General features: G+C 53.1%; 2 protein-coding genes across 3 annotated transcripts in view; one reads left to right on the plus strand and one right to left on the minus strand.

The window, feature by feature from the left end:
• The window catches only part of TBCD (tubulin folding cofactor D), a 128,964-nt gene that overhangs the window by 36,441 nt on the left and 64,759 nt on the right, over nt 1-27,764 (plus strand). For both annotated transcript variants that reach the window (XM_069483067.1, XM_069483066.1), the window contains one exon: nt 2,774-2,868. In XM_069483067.1, the coding sequence (XP_069339168.1) occupies nt 2,774-2,868 (95 nt within the window). The remainder of the gene's footprint in view (nt 1-2,773; nt 2,869-27,764) is intronic.
• Nucleotides 6,499-8,816, minus strand: ZNF750 (zinc finger protein 750). The gene is made up of 2 exons (XM_069481827.1): nt 7,372-8,816; nt 6,499-7,231 (listed from the first exon to the last, which is right to left on the minus strand). The coding sequence occupies exons 1-2, from the start codon at nt 8,814-8,816 to the stop codon at nt 6,499-6,501; spliced, it is 2,178 nt and encodes a 725-aa protein (XP_069337928.1).

Raw genomic sequence — 27,764 nt, forward strand, 5'->3', positions numbered from 1 at the left:
TGGTGACACCTGTCATGGCAGGGTGGCCGGTTCCAGGCCCTGCTCTCCATGTCTGTCTCGCGCCTGTCTGGCAATGGAGCCTTCTGCTCAGTCAGGCTGAACGTGTCCAGTTGAACTCACTGAACATCTTTCCCCACAGTTACTGCCTCTCTGGACTGTGTGTTCCTCCTCCCAGCTCACAGTCTTGGTCTCATTTCTTTCGTCCTAGCCAGTTTCTTCTACCCGCTCACGGCCCCCACCGTTTTCTGCTGTCACCGCTCCGCCAAGACTGCCTGGGCTTGGGTCTGAGGCAGGAGCGTGCTTGGCTGCCGCCTCCCCCCGTGCCCTGGTGCCTGGGGACAGGGTCCCCTGGGCATGAAGTGTACATTGGTGCCACTGGCAGGTCCTTCTGGACAGGGAGTGCCACCTTCACACAGCCACTGTCGACCAGCTGCAGTGAACACGTTTAACTCGGAAATAGACATCGGCCTAACAGACATTTGTTTTAGTGTATTTGAGTTGTCATAATGTTGGTATTTTGTAAAGTTCATTCAAATCTTTTTAAATCTTTATGAAAGTGTAAAACACCTCTTTCTAATCACAGTCCTAAAGGACCAGTCACCCACGTTAGATGTTGAAAATGGTCACGTAGCCTTTGGGCGCTTCTAAAAAGTGAGACTCAGAGGACGTTACTGTGGTTGAGTCTCCGCAGACGGTGAGCTCCGAGGCTGGCTTGCGTTTGCTCCTCAGGTCTCCGCGTGGGCCTGGCGCACGGGGGGCACTTACCACAGTCCTGTCGAGGGAACGGTTACTCCTCGACTCTCCTGTCTAAACACTGCTGTGCTTTATTGCCAGCCGGTAATGCCGTTTAGTTCGTTTTCCTGAACATTCCTCTGCCATCACCTTAATCAGAGTCTGTAAGGGCCCTATGTTTGTTTTGCTTTTTGGCAAAGTGTGTTTCCATGTTTCTACTGGCAGTGAGTGTGGAGACTTGGGAGGAGCCCTCATCAGTGCAAGAAACAGTTCCTCTCACTGTAATGCCAGCGTCACACTGTTAGGAGAGCTTCTGAACCACTTCAGGGAAATTTTTATTGAATGTGAAATATTACTTACGACTTGATGCATTGGCATTACTAGCATTCATTAAAAGTCCATATTTCGACTGGCTGCCCTGAAAAGCCATCTTTGCATCGTTGCCGGGTCCGGCTTCCTGCTCCCTGCGGCCGTCTCTGCTGCTGCGGGCTCCGGCAGCTTTACCGCCAGGGTCGTGAACTCTTGCTTTCCTTTCAGTCCCTGCATCGGGTCACTGCCACCCCCGTGTCAGACGCAGCCGTGGACACAGCTCTGAGATCACTGCCAAGGCCTCTGAGGGAGGAGGAGGAAGCTGTGGAGGCGGCAGAGGATGGAAGAAACAGTCTGCTAGCGGGAATGCTGATGAGGACAGCGGGGCGAGGAGGCCGGCAGGGAGATGAGGAGGGAGGAGGAAGGGGATGGTGAGGAAGAGGATGGAGATGAAGATGAGGAAGCTGAAGATCATGAGGATGACTAGACAGCAAAAAAGGAAAAGTTAAAAGGTTAAACTTAAAAAAAAAAAGGCCGCTGTGAACTGTTCACCTCCACTTCCCGTCTTAGAATCTAAATGTCACCGTGGAGCAGAGAGGCCACCCACCACCAGGAAGCCACCCCCAGGTGGCACGCGCTCCTCACCACCCAACCACACCACGAGAATTGCAACAGGGGAGGAAACAAGAACTCAGATTTCCAAGGCCCTGCTCTTTTTCTTAAAAGTACTTTAAAAAGGAAATTGGTTTGTAGTTTTTACTCACTTCACGTTTTTGTACAGAGTGCTGGGGGTCGGCTGTTTTCCGTGGTCTCGGAAGCCGACACCAGCCCTCGGAGCGCTCTCTGGCTCTGCCGGAGGGGGGCCCGCGTTCACTGTGATCTCCAAGGAGAAAAAACCCGTTAAAAAGAAAACTAGAAACAACAAAAAGCAGTCTTACTCTGAGCATTCCAGTAGCTCTTTTTGTGTGTGTACTTAGCTCTGCTGTAAGTAGTTGGTTTGTACGAGATGATGGTTGAAAAGGCCAAAGATAAAAGTTTTCTTTTTTCCCTCTTTTTGTCTCTGAAGTTGGTGTTTTTTTATTTTTTGGCCTGTTTGATGCATGTGTGAAACAATGTTGTCCAACAATAAACTGGAATTTTACATTGCTGAGTTGTTCTAACAAAAAAGTTCACATTTCATATAGTACAAAGAATGTCTAGATACCACTTCATTGTGATGTTTTTATCTTGAATTTGATCACTGAGTTAAGCAGTGGGGTATCAATTTATCAAAGTCTTCCTGTTCCTTTTTCTAACATCATCTTAATTTGATACCGGTCCTGTCTTAAGGCCCAGGCTTTTCTGAAGTGTGTTATTCTGACGGGAGCAGGGGAGCTGCTCCGTGAGCTCGTAGCTGGAGCCCCGTGGGGGAGACCCGGGTGGGCTGGTGGCCAGATGGTGCGGACTGCGGAGTGTCCCTGTGCTTGGGTCTGGGGCTGACTCAGGACTTGTCCTCGTCACTGAGACATCTGAAGAGAGGTGCTGATGAACACGGCAGTTATCTTCATGTTAAATGGGAGTGTTTTATTTCTTCCTCCAGCAATGTTTTAGGGTTTACCAGCAGGGTCTAGTGAGGCTTGCTGTACAGACTGTGGCCTTGCGGCCTGCGCTCCTTGCTGCATTGTGGGCTGTGACCCAAAAGTGGACAGAACTCTGGATCTCGTGTCTGTCTCAGGGTCTTTGTTGTGCTCAGTTTTCAGGAGACGGACAAGGCCTGGCATGGCGGGTGTCTGGCGCTGGCGGAACTGGGCAGGAGAGGCCTGCTGCTCCCGTCTCGACTTGCAGAGGGTAAGTAGGCAAGGCCCCGTCCGTCTGTGCACGCTGGGGTCCGAGCCCGTCCCCCCAGTGTGGCCCAGCCTTGGTCATTCACTAAGCGTTTGCACGGAAGAACGTGTCAGACCTGTGTCTCGTAGCCTGTTTTCTCATATTGGTCGTTGTAATTTCCCAATTGCCTTTTCTGCCTGCTGTAAAATTTTAATGCCACAGACACCCTGCATACCTGGTTTTAGAGGGCCTCGAACCATTGTAATGTCGATTTTCTCACCCCTGGGACCAGTTTTTATTCTCGAGGGTGGTGGTGCCCGTGAAGAGCACCCGCAGCGGTGCCGCACTGGAGCTGTAGGGCCGGGCGTGCTGGCAGCGTCTGTGGCTGCAGGACGGTGCTCCGCTGAGTGATGCTTCACTAGCGTGGGTGGGGCGGAGGGCCAGGGACGCTCTGCTGTGGGCGGCAGCAGGTGGGGACGGGCACAGCACGGTGGGTGCCGGGACACCACCCCAGACCAGTGGTCGGGCTGGCATGTGCAGCCCTGTCTGTGGTGGGGGACGGCCTGGGTACGGGCGGGAGGAAAGGATGTCTGCGAGGGATGGAGAGGGTCCCGTCCCGAGTTTGTCACCACGGACGCTGCGCCCCCAGGGAGGAGTCTGCCTGAGTGAGGACATCTGAGGTGGTGGGGCCGTGCGGTTTACCAGCCCGAGCTGTGGTGGTACCTGTAGCGATGGCTTTGCACTTGGCATCGTGAGGCACAAGGAGATCTTTCAGAGCCTGCAATTTTTAATCTGCTTATTTTTTTTAACAGCTTTATTAAGACATAATTTACATACCATAAAGTTCACTCATTTAAAGCGTGCAGTTAAGTGGTTTTTAGTATATTTGTGGAGTTGCATAACCATCACTGTAATTTAATTTCAGAGCATTTTCGTTGCCCCCAAAGAACCCCTGTGCTCGGGAGCAGTAATCTCCCTCGCTGCCCAGCAGTCCAGGCCCAGGCTCCTGCTAATGCTCTTTCTGTCTCCACGAATCTGTCTTTTCTAGACATTTCCTGTAAATGGAATTATAATGCATAGTCTTTGGTGTCTGAGTTCTTTCGCTCCGTGTGCTTGCATGTCCCTCTGTGTAGTGGCTGTGTCCGTGCGTCTTTCCCGTCTGTTGCTGGGTAGGTTTCTGTCGTAAGGCTGCGCCGCACTTTGTCCCGTCCATTGGTTGATGGACATTTGGTTCTTTCTGCCTTTTGATTGTATGGATACTGCTGCCGTGAACATTTGTGTACAAGTTTTGTGTGGACACATGTTTTCGTTTCCCTTGGGTGTAGACCTAGGAGTGGAACTGCTGGATCCTGTGGTAACACTGTGTTTAACTATTTACGAAACTGCCAGACTTTCTCTAAAATGATTGCACCATTTTGTATTCCCACCAGCAGTGTATGAGGTTTCCAGTTTCCCACATCCTCACCAGCACTTGTTTTTATGGTTTTTTAAAAATAATAGCCATCCTAGTGAGTCTGCCTCCCCCTTGCAAGTTGGCATCTGTAGTTCTATGTAAATCTAACAGCTACCAACTGTATTGCGTGCCACCCTGAGTACTGTCATTTAAAAATAAAACTATTGCATCCCTCTCCTAAAGATGTCCAGGGAATCTAGGTGTCTGAATAATGTCATATTTATCATCATCTGTTAAAGATTTCGTAGGCAGGTTTTCCTTTCACAGGAATTTCATCCTCCTTTTTTCTCTGTGAGCCACATTTCCATTGGCTTTTCCCAGAGAACTTTGTCCCAGTGGAATGTGTTTCTGTGCTTAAGAATCTTTTATCAATGTCCTTATCCTGTATCTGCAACAAAGAGAAAGTATATGACTGGAAACTTTAACTTTCACAGTTTGTATGGCCATAAGGTGCTAAACTTTTTTTTGAGACAGAATCTCGCTCTGTTGCTCTAACTAGAGTGAGTGGTGTGATCACAGCTGACTGCAGCCTCACACTCCTGCGCTCAAGTGATCCTCCTGCCTCAGCTTCCCGAGTGCTGCGACTACAGGCATGAGCCACCTCGCCTGGTCAAAGTGCTAAACTTTTAAAAGTTTTTCTAGATTGGGTTTAAAATAATTTTTTAGTACAAAGGTGACCAAAACAACATAAAATAACATTTTATTAAAATTTAGCTCTTAATAAGATGGATTCTTATCAATAGTTTGAGTTAGCTTTTGATGAATCATGCTTTTGCCCAGAATAAGGCAAAGTTTTATATCAATGCTGTTTTTTGTTTTTATTTTTAGCTCAAAGTACTAAAGAAGCCTTGTTCACATAAATAAGTGGTTGGGAATGGCAGGAATTTTGCTTTTGCTATGCTGTTGGTTTGAACTTTTTGCAGGTTTGCTCCAGGTCACTGTGTGCTCTGTCTTTGGGCAGCTTCGCTGAGGCCTCCGCAGTCTTGGTGACAGTGATGAACTGAGAACCACCTGCTCCGTGGAAGGGTTTCTCAGCCAGTCACTGGAGTGATTCCTGTCCTCTGGCCCGGGCACGGTTCTCGGTGTTGGGCGAGGGCCTGCCTCTCACAGCGGGAGACAGTGCTGTTGTGAGAAGGGACGTGGGGAGGCAGGGAGCCCTTTCTCAGGGAGAGTGTTTGGAGTTGTGGCTCCGGAAACAATCTCTGAATCACCCTGAGGCCTGAGGGGCACGTGACCATATCTGGCCACCAGTTTATACACACGCACACACTTGCACACATGTACTCACACATGCACACTCAAGGACACATGCACACCTACAAGGGCACACACGTGTACGTACACACGCACACACTCCCACACGTGCTCACTTATGCACCTTCACACGGTCAAACACACACTCACATATGTGCACATCTACTCTGCTGCCTCAGCTGTAAACTTTTCCATTGAGTATTACGGCAAAATACTCTAACGGATAACACAGGGTTTATTTTGTCTTCGTTTTATGTATCTTTAAGGTTCACATGAGTGTTGGAAAATTGGCAACATACACATCATTTTAGGGAGTGGAAAACAAGACTGGATAAGCCAGAAAATTCACTGTAACGTCAGAAGCAAATAGAACAATTGAGAATACCTTCACCAGTAATACATTTTCCCTAATGGAAATAAATTATTTGTATAAATAGCCTCTTGATGTTTGTGTATTATTTAGTCATAACAAGTCACAACATTTTTTTTTACATACAGCATCTTTAATGCTAGTATTGAAAATGTTTTTTCCTGATTTTTTTCCAGTATTTGTTATTTCCTTCAAAATGTACAGCTAAGTCTAATAGAAAACCAATTAAAACAATTTGTTCTAGTGCTAAAATATTTGTAAGAACAGTATTTGTAAAAGATCTCCCGTAAGATGGCTTACACCTCAGAGTCACCTTCTGGTTCCACACGTCTCGTTTGACATTTTACAAAAATGAAAGCCAAAGTTTAATTCATCAGTCTTAGAGTATATGAGCCCCAGATGTTTGTACAACCAGAAGTAGAAGCACCTTTTAACATTCGTGTTTAATATTTACAAAAACCGAATTGCAACTTGTTTTTGTATTTTGGGGAAACTGTGTTTGTAAAGACCCACCAGACGGGAGAGGGGAGGCAGTCCCTTTGGCCAGGTGCCACAGCTGGGGCAGGTGTGCCTGGCCTTAGGACACCCGGGTTCTTCTTCGCAGAGTGAGCACTCGCGCGGTGTCATTCGGCTTCACTCTCTTGGTTCCTTGCTGGGATTTTCCTGTGTCCCTTTGGCTTGTCCTCTTTTGTCCTTTGGGTCTGAGGTCACACGGAGCCTCCTGGCTTTCTGTGGAACTGAGAGTGGGCGAGTCTTGTGGGCAGGTGGCCTCCTGTGCCGTGGGCTCCCCGTCGCCCACCCGGACGTTCACTGGGCTGTAGGCTGCCAGCTGGCACAGGGCCACGGCCGCCGTCTGCTTCTGCTCCTCGCTGCTGTCCACTGCACGTGCATCCGGGGCCTTCCCGCTGGGGCTGGTTGACGGGGCCGCATCAGCATCCTGGTTGCCTTGCTTTGTCTCAGTGTGGTTTCCATCTCCGGAACTTTCTGTTTCAGTCTTTTGAACAGCAGTTGCAGCCGGTTCTGCACCTCGTGGTCGACTGGGGAAGGCAGGCCTCGCAGGCCGGGCATTGCAGGGGTCCCGCACCGAGAGGTTGAGAGGCAGGTCCTGCAGCTCCGGGAAGCCTGCGGTTTCTACCGGGGAGCTGCTTGCGTACACAGGTCCCTGCACAGCTGCCAGCTTTGTCTCTGATTTCTTGGAGAGGTTGAGGGGGCCTATCCTGGAGCTGTCCTCTGGGCTGGAAGGTGGGGCCTCGGCGAGGAGAGAGGTGCTGCCTGTCTGAGCGAGAGGTTCTCCGTCTACACTGCCGAGGCTGGAAGAGGCCAAGAGAAAGCTTAGTAGGAACGTGCTTAGCAAAGCGACCATGTAAAGCAGTTGGAGCAAGTACAAATGTGGCTAACTGAGCCCAACCCAAAACATTACCTTGGAGATTTTAAAAATGAAATTTCTTACCTTTTTGGAGACTCTGCTCTGTTCGGGGGAGCCTGGACAGCATGTGGGCATTCCACGCTTTTCTTGACAGGCTTGAAGGCTGTGAGGCTTTGCTCGGGCTGGGGGGGTCTCCCCACAGTGCTGGGGGCTGCCTTGTTGGAGAGGTCGCACAGGCCCTCGCACGTCTGGCTCGTCTGTGTGAAGTTGGTGGGACTCGGCCTGCCTGGGGAGCCCGTGGCCGCGCTGCCCGCGCGGGGGCTCATCTTGGCCCCCTCTGTGTCCTTCTGCCCGGCCTTGAGAGGGTCTTTGGCCTCAGGGATTGGACTTTCTTTTTCAAACTCAGTGTGTTTTTTGTGGGAGTTCGAAGGGTTTAACTTGGAGGGACCCGAGGCTGGGTAGACCGGGGGGGATTCATCAAGTGGGTGGGAGCTTTGATCTTGTGTGATGCCCGTGGCGGGCGGGAGTCTGAGACCGTAGGAGGAGAACGCAGACTCTGGCCTGTAAAATCCATAAGGAATTGGCAGGTTGGAGTGATATTGCTGGAAAAATCTGTAGTGGTCGTATGTGGACAGAGGTGGGTTCAAGTGCTTAGGGGTCGGCCCCGGGGGAGGCAGGAAGTGTCTTTGGTCTTGGGCGCCGTAGAGTGACAGCAGGGGCGTGTCACACTCGGGTGAGCTGCCAGCCAGCAGGTAGGGTGAGTAGATGGTGGCCAACCCGTGCTCCGTGTAGAAGTGAGGCGGGTACTCTGGGATCGTGGGGTGCATGTAAGTGGAAAGGGCCCCAAACCCCTTTGTCGTTGAGATTTTAGGTGGAAACTCTGGAGGGAGGAAGGGTGAGCCAGCTTTCCAGGGGTAGCCAGGCGCGTGGAACGCAGACTTGGCGTGGAAAGCTGTGGCCTTGGCCGTGGGGCTGGTTAATGCCAGCAGTTCTGCTGCCTCGGTGTTTTCTGGCCCCTTGAGTCTGTGCTCCCCCACTGGAACGAACGCCGACGGGCGGACCACGCCATCCATGGCAGGCTGGGTGCTGGGGGCGGCTTCTGGAGCTGGGCTCGGGGGTGCCGTGTCCTTACGGAGCGCTGGCTTCTGTCCTGGGCACCCGTGGGGCCCCCGAGCTTGCAGCTCCAGGTTTTCCTTGACGTCTTCCTTGGCAAAGCTGTGCTGAAGCTTTGAGTCAAAGTTGGAGAGTCCGTTTGCGACAGACTTGGAGGAGGCCGGCTGAGCTGTGGGGCCTGGCTGGGCGGTTTGCTTGGGGTCTGTTGAGTTAGATTTAGGACACTTGGGCCCTCGGTCTTGCTCTGATACTAGCGTGATGGAGTTTTTGCAGAGACCATACTTCATGTGATTGAAAAGATGTGACTTCTCGTTGCAAGTGAAGGGACACTGGAAACACTTGTACTTGAAGGGCTTTCCCGGAGGCCTGGGGATGTAATGCGGCTTTTTTGGCTTTCGCTCCTTGAGGAGACTCATTTTCCCTCTTTGTGTTTCGGACTCTGGTCTTCTCTGTGGTGTGATCGCTGCTGACTCCTCTGTAACTCGGACGTGGTGGCTTTTAAGCGCAGTCTTTCCTTTTCTTTCTAAGCACTTTATCTGGCGTCGGCCCCGCGTGCCGAGGGTCTGCCGAGGAAAGTCTCATGCGTCGGGTGGCGGGAGCTGCACTGAGGACAAATGACGGGTTAGTGGGTTCGTGAAAAGCTGGTCTGACCCCACTCACATCGCTGCAGAGACGCGGCACGTAGCGCACTCGTGTCCCCACCCCACCTGCTCCCGAGGGGACGCGGTAGCAAGACCTCAGAAGCAGCTCTGTCCTTGGGTAGCCCGGCTGCCAACTTCCCCACGTTTTCTGTTTTCTTGAGCCTGACCTGAAAGAGCCGCCCGGGGCCAAGAGGAGTGTGGCGTGAGGCGTGTGGCGTGAGGAGTGTGGTGTGTGGCGTGAGGCATGTGGAGTGTGGCGTGAGGCATGTGGCATGAGGTGTGTCGTGTGAGGAGTGTGGTGTGAGGCGTGTGATGTGAGGCGTATGGTGTGTGGAGTGTGGTGTGAGGAGTATGGAGTGTGGAGTGTGGTGTGAGGCGTGTGATGTGAGGCGTATGGTGTGTGGAGTGTGGTGTGAGGAGTGTGGAGTGTGGTGTGAGGAGTGTGGAGTGTGGAGTGTTGTGTGAGGAGTGTGAAGTGTGGTGTGAGGAGTGTGAAGTGTGGTGTGAGGAGTGTGGTGTGAGGAGTGTGGAGTGTGGTGTGAGGAGTGTGGAGTGTGGTGTGAGGTGTGTGGTATGTGGAGTATAGTTTGTGGAGTATGGTGTGAGGAGTGTGGAATGGTGTGAGGCGTGTGGAGTGTGGAGTGTTGTGTGTGAAGTGTGGTGTGAAAAGTGTGGAGTGTGGTGTGAGGAGTGTGGCTCGTGGAGTGCTGCGTGTCAGCTCTGGGAATGCCTGTTGTTCACTGAGTCTGGGGAACTTTGACCCTGAGATCTGCCCCTTTCCTCAAGAGTGTCCCCAGGGGCCGAGGGGGCCGAGCCCCTGCCTCCGCTTCCCCGGGCTCTGCTCCCAGGGCGACCTGCACGGCTGTCACATCCGTCACCGCTGTGAGCTCACACACTGGAAGCAGCGACCGTGTGACTGTGCCCTTCAGTTCAGTGCTTTGTGGTGATCCTGCCCGCTGTAACCACATCGGTGTCTTCTGTGATAGGGTGTTTCTGTTGGAACATGTGGCTCTACCCTGACTGCATCCAGAGCCACCAGTGAAAAGTCAGCTTTACCGTTAAGTAGTGTTTATGTTTCTCAGAGGACAAGTGCGAATCCTGTGTGTTAACACAGATGGTTTGAGTCCCAGAGAGACCGTGTGCTCCCATCCTCTACACCCCTTGCTGATGTGGGGTGAGCTCGCACGTTCACCCAGCCCTGCTGTCGAGGAAGCTTGGCTGCACCTGCAAAGGGCAAAACCAAAGTGTCGCAGCCCTGGCGTCCAGGGAGAGCAGAGTCTGTGCCCATTACACAGGCGGTTGGGTCATGGGAAAACCCTGTCAGGAAGGGCCCATGGCTCTGGCCACGCACATCCGATGCTGGGACCTGCCAGGGCCTGGCAGTGTGTCTGGCCTGGCCGTCCGGACACTCCCAGAGGGTGTCCCTGTCCCCTGTCCAGCTGCAGGTTTCCCTTTGAGGCCGCTGTGCACACCTGGGTGCTCCCTCTGCTCCTGACCCAGCGCCAGGGACCACCCCTGGGTCTGTAGGCCCTCGGCAGCACCCAGGCGAGGGCGTGCGGGCAAGGGCTGGGCCTCAGTGCCATGGATGGAGCCTGGGCACTTTAATTCATGTAAAAATGTAAAAAGGAAAAGGTATTTAGCTTCTAAATATTTTTAATAGTTTAAAAATTAAATGGAAATGATTTAAGAAAATGGTTTCAGCTGGTTTTGTTCTAAGGCATGAGCCAGTGTTTCAGTCTGTGTCTCTGTGAGACTTTACATGCAAAGCGTCTCCTTCTGGACGTTGGGTGGTTAAAACAGTCCACTGAAAAGCAGCCTTTTAAACAGAAATTTGGATTGGAAATCTGAGAAGTCTGTTGTCACAAAATAAAACGTCACTCTCGCCCACGTCTCCGCCCCTCCCACACACCCTACCCAGATGAGGTCATGCGAAGCAGCTGCGGGAATGGGGCCTTGATTTTCACATGGATGCCTTAAATTCTGAGAAAGCCACCTGATTATTTCCCAGCAAACTGGTTTCTCCACTCATTTATTCATATTTCTTAAAAGCACGAAGAGCCGTGCTCTCCCCCCCACCAGCTGCCTCTGTTAGTTAACACATGCTAAGTTCTTTGCGGCGTGTGCTTACTAAGCAGTAGTTTGGGTAGAAAGGAGGGCTGTGGACGGAGTTCCTGCGTGGCAGTGTGGGTGAAGCATGCGTTTTGGGTGAGAAGTGAGATGTTTGGTTGCCCCGTAGCCTGGGAGGGTGTCAGGTGGACAGGTCGGGGCAGGCGACACCCTGGGACCAGAACCCGTGCCCAGCGGCACCCCCCACCGTGTGCCGAGGCTGCAAGGTGCCAGGTCAGAGCCAAGCAGACTGAACGTGCAGTAACAGCGTTGTCTTTCCACTCCCCCCCTCATTAAAAGAAAAAGGGGGAAAAATTCTTTATGGCTGGGGCCGCACCTGGGGGCAGGTCTGCCCTGGGTGGAGGGAGCACAGCTGCTCGGCCTCCGTCAGGAGCCGGAGGAGCCGGCCTGATCCCGGCTGAGTGCCGGGCCGGCCGGGTAAGTCAGCGGGCCTGTGCGGGCTCGCCTCGCCCTGCGCCCGGCTCCGGAGGCGTGGGAACCTCTGCGAAGCAGGTTCCCAGGGTGTGTAGGATATGTCACGGCAGAGATCTGAAAACCGATGATTCCACCACTAGCTGGAAGCATCACGATCAAAATGATGACAGCTGCAAAACGTTTATCAAGCGAGAGCCGCGTCCCAGCGATACCAGGCGTGGACGCAGACACGCCACCCCCAGCGCTCAAACACGAGAGCTGGAAGGAACGAAAAATTCCCTCAGGGTTTAAGAAAGTGAAGACTTTAGTTTTAGAAGCAGTGTTATTTCCTATTGCTGACACTTTCAGGCAAAAAAATAAGTAAAATAAAAATAAGGAACACATATTGGTTAAGCTTTCCCAAAAGTCTCACAGGAGGCAAGTTTTACATAGGTTGCCAAACTATCACCTACGAGAGCAGTTTGGGAAATAATTGCTTTTATGTTAATATTTTTTTTAGTCAAACATTGTTGTCTTTGAAGTTTTGAGCTCTGCCATTGTGTCCTGTGGTCACTTAGCTCAGGGGGCAGCAGGCAGGTTTGGGGAGGGAGGTGGGCCCCCCGCGGCTCTGTCACAGGGACAGTGTGGGTTTAATCACTCGAAGGGAATCTGCTTAAAAACGGAGTCTTGGGGCGGTAGTTTTGGTAACCTTGGATAAACTGACTGCTCAGGATTGCTCAACTTACTGATGAAACAGGGACGGGGCTGTTTGAGATGTGGGACGTGCAGTTCGCTTGATCCATAAAACTGCAGCAGCGTCGGGGCAGGTGGGACAGAGCCGAGGCTTCTGTAAGCTTTGGGGGATGATGTCAGCCGGAGCTGTCTCCTGCCTGCGGGAGGTTTGTGAGGGAGAAGAAACCAAACCTGACCGCCGGGGCCAGATAGTCACACCTGTCTGTGGCACAGAGGTCTGACTCGTCTCCGTCTGGTCAGCTTATACCTGCTGGACTTTGTCTTTATCCAGCTGTCAGTGCTAAATGTTTTAGAAAGAGTGTATTATTGCCAAAACAGCATAATCCAGAACTTTAAGTGTTTACAGTAAGTTTGGATTTGCATTCAGAGGTAAAGTTTCTCTCGAGGTGGCAAGACAGGTGTTTGACACGTTCCTTTCCTGGGGGAGGCACGATTCTGTTCAGTCAGAACCCGGAGAGCTGACTGTGGAGCCGCTGGGGGCACTCTCTCCCCCCAAGTTTGGAAACCCGAGCGTGACCCTGAGGGAGGCTTCACCCTGCCTCTCGTTTGCCATATTGGGTTGGCTGGAGGAGCGAGGAGTGCGGACATCTCCACTCGGCTCCAGTCTGGGCTGAGGTGGGGTTCCCTTCTCTGCCTGCCCCCCGAGAGGGGCAGGTTCGTGTGTGCTCCGTTCTCCAAGACACCTCCTTGCCTGGCCCCAAGTGGCAGCCTCGCTCTCCAAATCATTTTAAACCAAGCTGCTGGTGGAGACAGTGTCTACACTGCAGGGCGTGAGAACAGTGGGGGTGCAGTGACTTGAAAACACGCACAGGGTCCATCATGAGCTTTTACCAGGGTTTCCCCACGGTGTCTACAGATGCCCCTCTGTGACTTTCTGAGCACTGTAAACGCCTGTGTTCAGCAGATTTACTTTGCCTCTGGGAAGCGTCCGGAGCCGAGAGCGCGTTCCTCTTCCTGTTCCCTGTGCACCCGTCTGGGCATAACTGCCCACACAGCGCTTTGAGCAGCCTGTGGTTTCGGTTGGCCACGGGGTTTTTGTTTGTCTTGTTTTAAAGGACTGAATTGCCAGTGCGCTCTCAACAGGCCCCTGAGTATGAGCAACTGCGCGCGGCCAGTCGCTGGGGTGATAGCGAGTGGCTGGCACGTCTGAGACGTCTCTAAGGAGTTTGGACTTTGAAATACAGACAAGAGAAAGAGTTTTTTTTTTTTTTTTTTTTAAAGCACTTTGGTAGGGCACAATGGAGGTAATTATAGCTTTGCTTTATAGGACATTTCTATGACAGGCTGGGCAGCTATGCCTGTCATGTGCATTAGCTGAGCTGGAGCAATGCTGCAATGTTCCTGTTGGTGTCCAGCTGTCTGGCAGGGAACCTCGTCAGGGAGAGCGTTTTGAAGGGCTTGCTATAATTACGATATTGTGATGTGGCGTTATTGCATAACTCAAGGACACGCCAGTGTCGCCTACCCACTGGGGTGTCGCAAGAACGAGATTTGTGAGTTTTTCTGCGATTGAGCTTTTCCAGTGATTGACCGCCACTCCCTCTCAGACTTTCGGTTCTTTAAAATGAAGGATAAACTTCAGGACAGCCATGACCGAGGGAGAAAGACAGCTTTCTGGACTATAATTTGGAGGAGTAGATCCAGAAAAACAGCCAGGGGCTCTTTCTCCTTTCAGCAGGTGCTCCTGAGTCACGGGCGCGAGCTCTCAACAGCGAACACACACAGCTTAAAACACTGGACGCCCATCAGCCGAAGCCGAACCTGCCTGCCCCGTTTTATCTTTAGAAAGCCAGTCTGAAACATGGACGGCCTTTGTTGATGAGAAATAAAAATTATGATAACAGAGTAGGCAGATTTTGCTTAAATGGAGTCTGACTTTGGTCAGAGTTGGCCAATGATGTGGTCAATAATTGTTCTCATACAGGTCAGATTTATGTGAATTTCACATAAGGACAAGCCCCCCCCCCCAATGTGTGTACATGTATAAAATCTTAACAACCAAACAAGAACCTTAACCTCTTCAAAGTTTTGTTTTTGTAAGCTAATGTCAAAACAGTACTTATTTTAAACTTTAAAAGTTAAAAAATCTAGAGATTAAAATCACCTAACATATATGTACATATATATATATATATATATATATGTATGATTTTTGCCTGTTTTATATTGAAATTTATTGTAGTTTAAGGTAAGGAACAATTAAGCCATAATATAAATTTGTGTTTTAGTTTAACTCTTAGGAATTCTGTGGCAGAAATGAGGAATTGATTTCCAAATTAACTTGTTCGTAGTCTTAGAATCAAGTGTCAGCCTCATTAGGAGTTTGGTAATGGTGACCTGCGTCCCGGCAGCGCACCTGCTGGCTCCTGAGGCAGCCTCAGAGCAGGGCGCAGATCACAGAGACTCCGGCAGGCGAGTCCTTCAGCCTGATAGTCTGAGACACATCTGAGAGCAGTTCTGAAAGAAAAGTTGAATTTGAAAAGAAATGGCACTTACCAGAGGCGGGCAGCGCAGGGACGTGGCCGTCTGGGTGCCGGTGGCTGTGGCTGACATGCGGGAAGCAGTACCTGCTCGCACGCCTGCTGGGTGAAACTGGAGCCGGCTGTTCCAGTGGGAGGGATTTAAGTGTAGGAGTTGAGCCCTCGGGGCGTAGAGATGCACCTGATATTCCTCCTGCCCGCAGCTACGATTCATGTGTTTGCACCCACCGAGCTGCTCCGCCGCACTGGACCCGGCGAGCAGGCACCACCCGCTGCCTCAGGAAGCCCCTGCTTTGGGCTGTGCCGTACCGGTGCTGCCAGATGGCTCTGGGTCCGAGGCGTCTTACGTGTTCCCAGTTAGAGTACAGGTTACCGTGGTGTGGGCTGCGCTCTGGTGCATGTTTGCTTGTTATAATAAAGACATCATGTGTGAGACTTTCTTTAGAAACTCGAGCGTGTGTCCACAGCAGCAGGTAAACACTTGGATTTATTCCTAAGTACATGGGCCCCAGGAGGTGCAGCATTCATGGTGTCCTTGCCACCGAGGGTCCAGGGAGGCCCGTGGTGGTCTGTGTGCCTGTCACCCTTTCCCCTTCTCCTGGGAGTCTTTGTTGGTGCCCTTGTCGGGAGCCCAGCCGGCAGGCGGGGAGCTGACCTCAGCCGCTGTGTCACAGGGGCCTGCCGGAGCTTGCCCAGGACCAGGCACCACACAGGCTGCGCCGCAGGGGTGTGGGGTGTGTGTCAGTTCTGCACAGCCTCATGCGCCTCACACTCTCGGGCCCCTTTAAAAAAGTGACTAAGACACTTAACTGTGGGGCCAGTTTTCATCTCCCACCGGCCGCTCGCTTAGTCCGAGGCTGCCACCCCGGCTGTGGTGAGGCTGTAATGTGGTATCGGTTTGGGGACTGGGGAAGGAGATGGCACCAGCTGGTGGCACCTGAGGCTGCTGGGCAGAGGCCACAGCGCCGTGGCACAGGGACAGGCTTGCCAGGACAGACACCTTGTGTTTCTTTGTTTTTTTTTTTTTTTTTTTCTTAAGACTTAAGATTTTTACTTGGCTTTTACCTTTATATTTAATTCTTTAAAATGTTTTCTTATGGTTTCTGTTGTCCAAATTAGATATCCATATTCTTTATTAAAATTTTTTGTTTTGTTTTGTTAATAGAGACAAGGTCTCGCTCTGTCGCCCAGGCTGGAGTGCAGTGGTGTGATCGCAGCTCACTGCGGCCTCCAACTCCTGGGCTCATATGATCCTCCCATCTCAGGCTCCTGAGTACGTGGGACTACAGGTGTCACCACATTCAGTTAATGTTTTTGTTATTTTGTAGAGATGGAGCCTTGCTATGTTGCTCAAGCTGGTCTTGAACTCCTGGCCTTGAGTGATCCTCCTGCCTCGGCCTCCCAAAGTGCTGGGATTACAGGCGTGAGCCACCACACCTGGCCTTTTCCTTTTTTAGTATCTTATTCTTATGTAGTAGTTACGATCGCTTTTCTTGTCTCTCTGAGGATTTTAGTGATAGTTTTATTTTTTTGGGGGGAGGTGTTCTGCCTGTATTTTTTCCTTTCCAGAAGCTGGAGGCTCACTGTGTCCCCAAGGCTGGACTCAAGTGATCCTCCTGCCTCAGCCTCCGGAGTAGCTGGGGCTGCAGGTGCATGGGCCCACGTCGGGCTCTCCCTGTTTTCAGCATGGCCTGTCTGCCTTCCAGGCCCTCTGTCCCTCTCAGGGCAGGGGAGGCTGTTGGCCGGCACAGGAGATGGGAGCTGCTTCCTCAGTGCCGCTTGTCTTAGGGCCACCCCCAGTTCCCATAGTTCTCTGGTCCAGCAGGTCGGGAGCCTTTTAGGGGTTCTGTTGTATCATCTGGGAGGGCTGGGGCTCCTCGGGTCTGAGGCACTGAGCGCTGGTCTGTGTGCCTCAGGCCTCCTAAGTGTGCCAGTTGCTGCCTTTCCTGTCCTCTTTGACCTTGCAGCTTATGCCTTAAAAAAGGAAAAAAGTCCTTTTCTCATGACCCAGAGGTCTTGTGATTAAGCTTTTGACCAAGGTCAAATCTTAGGGCGTGTGTGTAGTGGGGGTGGCCGTGGGGCTGTGCGTGGTGTGCGGAGTGCAGCACACAGAGGCTGAGCGGCCGGGGCGGGGTGTGGGGGGGTTGCTCTTGGGGCGCAGCCCTGGTGCTCGTGGTGTGGCTGCTGCTGGGAGTGGGGCCGCCAGCCCGCTCCGGGCCTTCTCCCCAGGCACGTGGGCTGGGAGCCCCCTGCAACTGAGCTCTTGAGTGAGGGTCGTCTTCCTTTCCCCGCGTGGCCCAGCTCTGCTGCGGGAGGCAGGTGCTCTAGGACGGGTTCTGTCGCAGAGTGCGCTGAGGCCAGTCGGGCGGCTGCGCTCGGCTCCTAGCATCCTCCTCCTCCAAGCCTGTGCGCCCGCTGTGACTTGGGGCAGTCACCTACCCTCCCTGGGGACTGGAACTCACAGGAGGTCCCCTGGTGGCTGCGCAGTGGGTGGTGTGCATCTTTTCAGAGAACATCTTTGATGAAGAAAGGGGGTCACGGTTTTTGACCTTATCATAAGTAAATGCAAGATAACTTTCAATTCTTTGTGTTCCTTCTGGGGAGCTGCGTCTGGTGGGAATGCAGTGAGAACCCTGCGGGGAGGTCTGAGGCCGGGTTCAGCCTCCCCACCCGGCTGTCCTTGCTGGGAGGTGTCGGGAGGTGCGCCCTGCTCTCCAGGGAGGGGCCCGGCCTTCCGACCCCAGCCACGCTGGGGAGGGGGGATCTCACCGCTGACGCTGGGATGAGGGTGCTGGGCCGGCCCCAGCTTCCCTTCCTGGCCCATTCCTGGGGGTCGGCAGCTGTGGCCCCTCCCAGAGAAGGAGGAACCCCCAACCCCCAGCCCACCCCATGCCTCCCCCGCCCACTGAGAAGCCTGTTCCTTAGGGTTTCTTGGTTGTCATTTGTTTCCGTTTGAAGTCCCATAGTGAGAGACTGCAAGGACATGTGTTTTCCCCAGGTGTCCCCAGTCCTGTGTGCCTGCCCCCGCACTCCTGCCTCATCCCGTGGGCTGCCGCTTCCCTCCTTCCCTCCTTCCCTCCTTCCCTCCTTCCCTTCTCCCTCCCCCAGGCCCAGGTCTGCTGCAGCCTCTGAGTTCGCTTGTTCCTGCAGGAAGCCCCAGTGGGCCCGGAGAGGTTCCCAGACTGAGACGGTCCCCAGCCTGTCAGCTGGTTTGGGGCCCTGGGCCCCGATGCCCCAGCCAGTGCGGCCCCAGAGCCTCTGCAGGATGCGGTCTCAGGAGGTCGCTCCAGCTGGACAGGGTGAGGGGCTGACAGGGGCCCCCGGGTCTGAGGCCTGGCGCAGCAGCCCGAACCCTCTGCTGCCCTGCCCTGGCCTCCAGACCCCTGGGACCCTCGCACCGCCCCGTGCACCCGGCCAGCTGTCTTCTGTCCCACCGGTGAGGGTGAGTTTGGTTTCATTTGAAAACACCTGGGTATACTGGCAGGCTTTCGTTTGCTGTGTCACACGGTCTGGTGACACGGCGTGGGAGTAGAGTTAATCTGGCCGCTGTAGTGAGATCGCAAGATCCGTCCAGGGCGTGTGAGGAAGTTTGGAAAGAGTTTTCCTGCTGGACGTTTATTTTCCATTGATGAATGAGTGGAGGACTTTATTGGTAATTTGAAGGCTGAGATGTGTGATGCCATTACTTGAAATTTAATTTGTTTGTTATTCCAATAATGCCACTATTTGCATTTTTTTGGAACTGGAGCTAATTTATTTTTTTTGAGGGGTGAGCGTGGAGCAAATGGCCCCTCTCTCTTGCCCCAGTTTCCTGCCAAGACCCCCTCTGGCCGCCTGGAGTCTGGTGGGGGTGAGGGGCTGCAGGCAGGGGCAGAGCCTGCAGGACAGGACGGTGCCCTGGCGGGAGGGGCGGTTTCTGGGGGAAACGTGCGTCCCTAGGCAGCTCTTGCGCCCCGCGTCCCACGTGAGCCCCTGGCTCCTCCCTCCTGACACCTCCCGGCACATGCAGAGGAAGAGCAGAGCTGAGGCTCCTCTCGGAACAAGGGGCTCAGAGGCTTTTTGTCCCGGGTTTAAACAGGGTCCCAGGCTCCTGCCCGCTGGTGTGGATGGCTACAGCCTCTGCGTCTAAAGGGAAACCTGAAACCCTGAGCAGCGGCTTGTTTTGTCTCCGACTGGGGGACTCAGCCCCGGTTTGTGAGCCAAGTCCCAGGGCTCCCACAGTTCTCTGCACCTCGTTTGCTCTCCCCGCCGGCAGCAGCATCTCAGTTTCAGGATTCTTGCCGGGCTTGACTCAGACTCCATACGGTTTTCCGGGGGCAGCTCCTGTGACTGCCCCTCACTGTGAGTCTGTTACTCGGAAGATGCTTTTACGTGTACGTCTCTGTGTCTGCAGCCGAGTAGAGAAGCCATTTGCTTAAACACGGACAAGAAATTTAAAAATTCACACTCAGATTTCCTTTCCCCCACCTCATGCTACAGATAACATCAGTGAGAAACGTAACAGTATAAAAACAGATGTGAGTGGATGGAAGGTTCTGGAACTGGCTGAGCTGTGCCTCAGCCCCTTCCCACTCTCAGCTGTGACCCCTGGTGGCTCTTCCGCTCTCCCTGCTGTGTGCGGGGCTCGGCGGGTGTGGCCTTCAGGGCGGTGCTTTTCTCCAGCTGTGTCCTGGGCCTGTCACATTTCTGTCCTTTTCAGTGTTTATTGCCAGGTACTGGTTTTGGTTCTTTTTCAGATCTTCCCTGTTCCTGCCTTTTGCTGTGGTTTTCATTCCTCCTTTCTTACCTTTCACGTTCTAAACTTACTCTTTTGATAGTCTTTTTAGGTTCTGTTTGCTCAAGTTCACTTCAAGTTCTGAAAGTGAGAGTGCTCGTCACGGGGCGTTGGGCTGTGCCGGGCTTTGTTCCAGGCGCTGGGACACATGGTGACTCCTCACGGTGACCCCGGAGGCAGGGGTTGCCGTTGTCCAGAGGGAGGGAGGGGCTGGCCCCTGGAGCTGGGGGTCCGTCTCGGTGGTGCCACCATGGTACTGCGGGGGCTTTGTGTTGTGTCAGCTTAGCCAGTCGGGGACCTCCTGCCCAGACCCCCTTGCTTGGTGGTTCTGGGAGAGGGTTGTACACGATTTGGAGAAGCAGAGCCGCAGCCTTGCTTGTGAGGCGGAGCCTGGCCGCGGTGCTGCCCGGGCCGTGTGGGTGCTGGGCCGCCACAGCCCTGCAGTGCAGACGAGCTCAGCCTGGCTGTGGGGTGCGGTGCCTGTGGTGACCCCGGACTGATGCAGGTGCCTCAATTACTGCTTCACGCAAAAGCCAGTACTGCTGCAGAGATAAATGGACACACCTGGTATCCTCCTGAGAGCTCAGAACACCCCTCTCAGTTATTGATAACTCAATTAGAAAATAATACATGGTGTGGATATGCGTGTGTGTACACACATGTTATTGTATGTAATATGCACATACGATATTTGAACAGTAGAAGCGACAAGCTTGACTCCCTGATTTCTATAGAACCCTGCACTAGCAATTGGAGAACAGATGTTCTTAGACACACAAGGAACAGTTACAAATATCATGCCATAAAACACTCCTTGAGAAATTTCAGAGACTTATGAGCATATAGACTATATTCTCTGATCACGAAGCAATTAAATTAAGAATTAGATACAGAAAGATAAAGATAAGGCATGAATTTTTAGTTGGAAAACATGGATTTCTAAATAACACAAGTCAGAGAAGAAATCACAGTGGAAATTTTAAGATAGGCCAGGCATGTCTCACACCTGTAATCCCAGCACTTTGGGAGGCCGAGGCGGGAGGATCACTTGAGGCCAGGAGTCTGAGACCAGGCTGAGTAAGAGCGAGACTCCATCTCTACAAAAAATAGAAAAATTAGCTGGGGTTGGTGGTGGTGCCTGTAGTCCCAGCTACTCGGGAGGCTGAGGCAGGAGGGTCTCTTGAGCCCAGGAGTTGGAGGCTGCAGTGAGCCGTGATGACACCACTGCAGTCTAGCACAGGGTGACAGAGTGAGACCATGTCTCAAAAATAAAATAAAATTTAAAAATAAAAACAAACAGTAACAAAATTACTTGTATCTAAAATTTTGGGATGCAGCTAATGGCAACTTCACCGGAAATTTAAAGCCTTAAGCAGGAGCTGTGAAATTATGGGCTGCTGGCCCCATCTGGTGTTGGCCTGTTTTCATGAAGCTTTGGAACCAAAAATAGTTTTCATATTTTTAAAATGCAAAAAACACAAAGACGGTGTGTGGCGTGGGCTGCGGTGGCTGCAGAGCCTGAAGCACTCGCGCTCTGGCCACGGTTCCCGTGGCGACCCTGCCTTCAGAGCGCGTGCGTGGAGAGAAGGCTCCGGCTGCCGAGGAAGGAGGAGCGGGAAGACCAGGAACGTCCCTGCAGGAGTGAGTGAAATAGGACGCGGCCCCGTGGGGAGACAGCCCGAGTGGGTTCTTGGCGAGGACGCGTGGCTGAGCGTCGGATCGCTGGGCAGGGAGCTGCAGCTCTTACGGATGCTGGACGCAACGTGGTGACATCTTTTGACAACAGATGTGGTGGCTCAGACAAAATAAACATTCCTAGAAAAATACAGTTTATCGACATTGACCCAAGTGGACGTGGAAAAGGAACCATCTGTGCGTCAGGGTCCTTCTTCATATGTTGAGTCGGTCGCTGCCTCCCTCAGAGTGTATAACAGTGTCACCGGGCAGTTCACCTGCCGCACAGCTCACCTGTGCACGGTGTGTGACCCACTGGCTTGGTGGGTTTACGGAGTCGCACGGCCACCACCACAGTCGATTTTGCGTTTTAATCACCCCCGAAGAAGCTTGGCACTCCTTAGCCGTCCCCCTAAGCCCTCACCCCCCCAGTCTGTTGCTGTCTCTGTCGATGTGCGTGTTCCGGACGTTTCCTGGATGCGGAATCACATAGCACGTCCTTTGCCGAGCTTGAGGTCTCCGCGGTTTGTCTGCGTCGTGTCACGTGTTGGTGCTTCGTGCTCCCGTTGTGGGTGTGTTGGTTTGGGCTGGCGTGACACGTGCTGTGGACTCGGTGGCCTGAACGGCAGAAATTTATCTTCCACGGTTCTGAAGGCTGCAAGTCCGAGGTGGAGGTGCCGGCAGGTGGTTCTCTCTGGGCCAGTGCCTTCCACGTGTCCTCACGCGTGCCCTCTGCCTGGGTGCCATGTCCTGGTTTCCTCTTCTCACAGGACACCAGTGCTGTCAGGTCAGGGCCCCGTGTGGCCTCGTTTCCCCTGAATCACCTCTTGAAACACAGCCATGGCCTGAGGCCTGGGGGTCAGGGCTCAACGTGAATTTGGGGGGATGCAGTTTGGCCCGCATTCTGTTTCTCCATTTATCAGCCGGTGGACATTGGGGTCCCGCCCTTTGGCTGTCAGGGATGAAGCTGCTGTGAACGTCCACGTGCGGTTTTTGCACAGATGTGCACGCCCAGGAAGGGAGGGGCACGGGGCTGCTCTGAAGGTTACGGGGTCCGTGAACGTCACGAGTTTGGAACAGCGTTCGGCTCGTAAGGAGTTGTTCCGTGCCTGGCGGTGGGGACGTGGGCGCCTCGTCAAGATGGAGGGTGCGGGTGGATCGAGGCTCTTCTCGTCCGAGGTTGGTGCAGCTGCCCAGCTTTCCTCTGGTGGCGTTTTCCCGCTACTGCCTTTTGTCCTTTTGATTTTTTTACATTCTTACATCTTAGATGTATGTTGAGTAAAAATTGGCTCTGATTTGAATCTGGTGAGTTTAGTCCATTTACACTAAATCTAAGTACTGACATGTTTGTACTTACTCCTGTCTTGTTTGAGTTGCATTTTCTATTCTTTAAAAAAATGTGTTTTTCTTGCCTTTTAAAAAATTGTGGTTTCTACTGTGTCCCCAGCCTCACCCCCATTTCTTCCCGGTCTCCCTCCTCCGTGGGTAGCTTCTCAGCCCATCCTCTGACTTAGCACGGCGCACTCCCCCCCGACCACGCCCCACCCAACGCCTGTCATCGTTGGGCTTTTAGTTCTTTTTGTTGCATATTAGACATCACAGGCTGAGCTGCCCCAAAATCTAAAACTTTTTTGCATGTAGACTTGATGCCATAAGTGAAAGTTCCCCATCTGACTTGATGTGACGGGTCACAGTCAAAACGGAGGCACAAAACACAGCTGTTCAGCACCCCCGAGGGGAACAGGCCCCCCAGCCGCCTTCAGCTGCGGTGTGTCTGTCACAAGCACGAGATGCCCACCCAGGCGCGCCCACAGAGGGTGCCACGGGGCACGGGTGCCAGCCGGACGTGCCAACGGCGGGATCTCCACGGTGCCCGTGTCGGGCCAAGACCTTGTGCATCACTCACTGTGTTTTTTGGCTTATTCTCTGCTCTGTGGTGCAGAGATACTGTTGAAAATGTCAAAAAAGCCTACAGACGCCCCTGTAGGTAACGGCAATGAGAGAGAGAGGAAACACCCGTTTCTCGGTGGCGTGGAGAGTCCCGCTGCCGGCGGAGCTGCACGATGGCGTGAGAGTGGAGGTCTCGCGGGAGCACGGTGTCGGCGTGGCCACGAGCCACCTGGAGCAGCAGGGTGGAGCCGCTGAAGTCCTGCCCTGAAACGGTCGCACAGACGCTGATGAAAAGTAGAAAACCGTCGCACGGAGCTCAAGACGAGAGAGGAGACCTGCCAGCCTCTCAGAGACCAGTCACGGAATAAGCAAAGATCTGTCACAGGGAGCTGGAAGCTGAAGGGGACTGTCGAGTATCACAGACATTTAATAAAGACGTGGCACTAAATTTTTAAAGATTTGTGGTGATAAAGCATCTGCTCGTCACCAAACAGCAGAGGAATTCATGGACGAGTTGTCACGGCCATCGAGGATGGAGCTGATGGAACATCCCTGTGCTGGCGTCCTTGCCCCAGAAGGACACTGACCACAGCTGGTGGGCAGCCCTGCAGGAACGAGGATGCCGGGGACAGAGTGGCCTTCTGGGGTGACCAGCACGGCAGGCGTGAGCGCAGACCTGCTGCGGTAGGCGTGGGCTCCCTACCACGCCGTCGTCTCCTTACCACGCCGTCGTCTCCCTACCACGCCGTCGTCTCCCTACCACGCCGTCGTCTCCCTACCACGCCGTCGTCTCCCTACCACGCCGTCGTCTCCCTACCACGCCGTCGTCTCCCTACCACGCCGTCGTCTCCCTACCACGCCGTCGTCTCCCTACCACGCCGTCGTCTCCCTACCACGCCGTCGTCTCCCTACCACGCCGTCGTCTCCCTACCACGCCGTCGTCTCCCTACCACGCCGTCGTCTCCCTACCACGCCGTCGTCCTGCCAGCGGAAGGCGTGGGCTGCCAGGGCCCTCTTCTCTGATGGGCTCCACAGCGCCGGTGCCGGCGGCTCGCGCTCGCTGGACTGGATGAGGACTGCGAGAGTTTGCCATTCCTTGACACCTGTTCTGCTCATGCGCCAGCTGAAGTTACCGCCCCAAATCGTATTTATGCCACGTCCTTTCCCTCAGAGGTGACGTCATTGATGCAGCACGTGACCAGTGTCCACTGGAGGGGAAGCATAGAAACCCTTTCTCTAGCTGCGGTGAGCAGAGGTGTGGTGTGGAAGGTCTTCAAGAAGAGTTTAGCGTGGAAGATGCCCCATGTACTGTTGGTGTGCTCGGAACACAGACTGAAGTGTGCGTGCCTGGGCAGCCTCTGGCCTGTGACCGCTCCGTGAGGATGATGAGCAAGGTGGTGACGTTGAGGGATTCTGTTTATTAAGTGAGAAAAAAATGACATCTGACCACCTTACACACGCAGAGAACATGCCTGTAGCCTCAGTAAGCTGGAGGAAGTGGATGTGGAAGTTTCCGCCATTGGTCAGGAGGCTCCAGCGCATTCATTGATCGATGGTGAAATAAGGGAAATCGTCCTGGATCTGGGTGGTTGTGACAGTAGTGACGACGAAGGTGACACTGAAGGCTGCCGCAGCAGTGCCTGCAGGTGACGTGAGACGGGCTTGTTGAGGGACCAGAGCAGCGTGCACGGCAGAACAGGAATTCACGCCCGTTCTGGGAAGAACCGTCACGGGTGAGGCTCATGTCCCTGGAGGAGGCATCTGAGACGCCGTCTGCAGAAGGCCTCCGCGCCCCAGAGGACCCACTTCCCAGTCCCGCAGCTGCTTCCCACGTTCCTGCCTCAAAAAGTAACGCACAGCGTGAAGCAGCCCTCGAGTCACAGCTCAGCGTCGGCGCTGGCAGCCACGCTGGGAAGCCCTCCCGCCTCAGTCCGTTCGGGCTGCTCCGACAGAACACCGCAGCCTCGGGCTTCAATGATGGACGTTTGTGTCTCACGATTCTGGAGCCTGGAAGTCCCAGATCAAGGCTCTGCCATGCTGATGTCTGGCAGCGCCACCTCGCCGTTTCTTCGAGTGGCAGCTCTCTGGGGTCCCTTGTGAAGGGTCCCCATTGGGGAGGCCCCGCCGCATGGGTGCAGCGCTCCCAAAGGCCCACCTCGTAATGCCGCTCCGTGGGCACTAGGCTCCGACACAGGACTGGTGGGGGTACGAGCACTTGAACCCTGGCGCTCCCTGTTGCTCCCTGGCCTGGGCTCCAGCGCCCCGCGGGCTGCCGGCCTCCTGGACCCGTCCTCACCCCACGGGGGGCCGCTGGGCGCCCTGCACCGACGGCTTCAGGAGTGGGTTGTCAGGTGGGGCAGGGAAAGGTGTGTGTTCTTCAAAAATCATTTCCTGTTGTGTGTGTGTTTTCATTGAGGTGCAAATTCACAGAACATAAAAGTAACCATCAGCCCCGTAAAGTCAGCAACCCAGGGCTGTCTGAGGTGCACAGTGTCACGCAACTGTCCCTGCTCTCTATTTTGGGGGCATTTTTAACCTAAACCCTAAGAAGAGCCCTGGTGCCTGGTTACTCCACATCATCCTTCTCAGTCCCTGGCAGCTACCAGCCTGTTTTCTGTCTGTGGAAACATACTTATTCTGGAAGTTTCTCATAGGTCTGTGCGACATTTGGCCTCTTGCATCTGGCTGTTTTGACTCAGCACGGTGTGCTCAGGGTTCGTGGCCGGATTGTGCTCCTTTGTGTGGGCGGAACATGCTGTGTGGACATGGGGTCGTTTCCACCTCTTGGCGCTCGTGAATGTTGCTCTGGGAACACTGTGCACAGGTATTTGTTTGAATACCTGTTTTTGATCTCTTTGGGGTAGATACCCAGGAGCGGAGTTGCTGGGTCACGTGGTGGTCCTCTGCCTAACTTCTGAGGAACCACCGCACTGTTTTCCATGGGAGCTGCGCTGTTTCACATTCCCACTGGCAACAGGATCTGGTTTCTTGTGCCCTTGCCAGCACCTGTTATTTTCTTTCTTTCTTTTTTTTTAATCAACCTAGTGGCTGTGAAGGGGTATCCCACTGTGGTTTTCATTTGCATTTCCCTTAATGACTAATGACGTTGAGCATTTTATAGTGCTTGTTGGCTGTTTGTATATTTCTTTCGACAGATGTCTAGTCAAGTTCTTTGCCCATTTTAAAATTGGATTGTTTGTCATCATGTTGTTAGATTGTAAAAATTCTTTGTATATTCTGGATACTGGACCCTTATTGGATAGATAATTTGCAAATATTTCCTCTCCTCTGTGAGTTGTCTTTTTCTCCTCTCGATAACATCTTTGTACTGTGTCATTTTTTAATGTAAACATTTCACCATTGTTTTAATTCTCTTCTTGGTTCTTTAAATGTGCAATGTTTGGGTGTGTGTATGTGGATATGTACACGTACATACACACGTGCACATATATGGATCTTTAGAGGTATCGTTAATTTTTTTGATTTGAAATATTTGATACTTAGTTGGAATTGAGATTATGAAAGAATTTATTGTTTAAGGAAAGGAAAGGAAGCACGTCAAGATGGAATGTGTTTTGGAACTTACACTTGACACGTAGCTGTAGGAGCCATATCAATTATAAAACCTCTCTCTTTGTGTCACGTGATTTTATCTTTGTTATTTTTAAAAGTTGAAATTCAAACTTTGGGTCAAAGCACAGCTGTGACATTCGTGAACACGAAGTGATACAGTCCTGTTGGGTTGTACCATGTGCTCAGAAAGTAGTGTCTTTCCACGCAGTTTGCTATTATTTTAGACACTGTGATGACATTTATGCTATTAAATGAAAAATGTTTTTGTGACTCTTTCAATGAAAAATCTTTCTGCCTGGAAAAAACCCTTTGCCTACACCTAAGCTGATGGCCACACTTTCCTAATTTTGTCGTCCTCAGTGATTTTCCAGCTCCGACGCTGGTGCGGCAGCTGCCTGAGAGGTCACGCAGGTCCCGCCGCTGGGGATCCCGCCGCTGGGGACCCCGCTGCCCGAGCCTCAGGTTTGCTCGCGAAGGGGGCGCAGTAGACTCTCTCCTGACGACACTCCTCGGGGCCTGCCGCTTGCTGGGCCTGCCTCCTGGACGCAGGACACGGTCCGGGCCATTCTCTGATGTGCCTGGGTGCGATTCCCATGTTTTCTTTGAATTTGGTTTCATTTTTCCTGATCCTCCTGTGCAAGAAAAATCCACTCGGTATGTGTAGTGCCTGTCGGTGTGAAGGGCCCCTGCGGAGCTGGGTTGAGGCTCTCTTGGGGCCTCCTTGGGGGCCAGCAGGGCCATGGCACAGGGATGGCTGCCTGTGGCTGCCTCATGTGGACCAGCTGCGGCTCTGCCGTGTTGAGAGGAGGCGCCGCCGGCGCTGCTTTCTGCTGCAGGCGCCTGCACGGGGGCCTCCTGCAGCCTGGGCCACACGACCCGCAAGGTCCCAGCTGCAGGGCCTCTGCCGCAGCCCCAGGGGCCTGGGTGGGGTCGTCAGATCTGCGTCCAGGGGCGGCGAGAGTGCCGTGTCCTGTGAGCTGCTCTTTCAGGGCTGTGGGAGTTGCTTTGTGGTTCAGGGGTAGTGTAGGGTCCAAGCGTGAGCCCGGAGTGCACACGAGT

Source organism: Eulemur rufifrons, chromosome 9 (genome assembly GCF_041146395.1).
Source record: "Eulemur rufifrons isolate Redbay chromosome 9, OSU_ERuf_1, whole genome shotgun sequence".
Classification (NCBI taxonomy): Eukaryota; Metazoa; Chordata; class Mammalia; order Primates; family Lemuridae; genus Eulemur; species Eulemur rufifrons.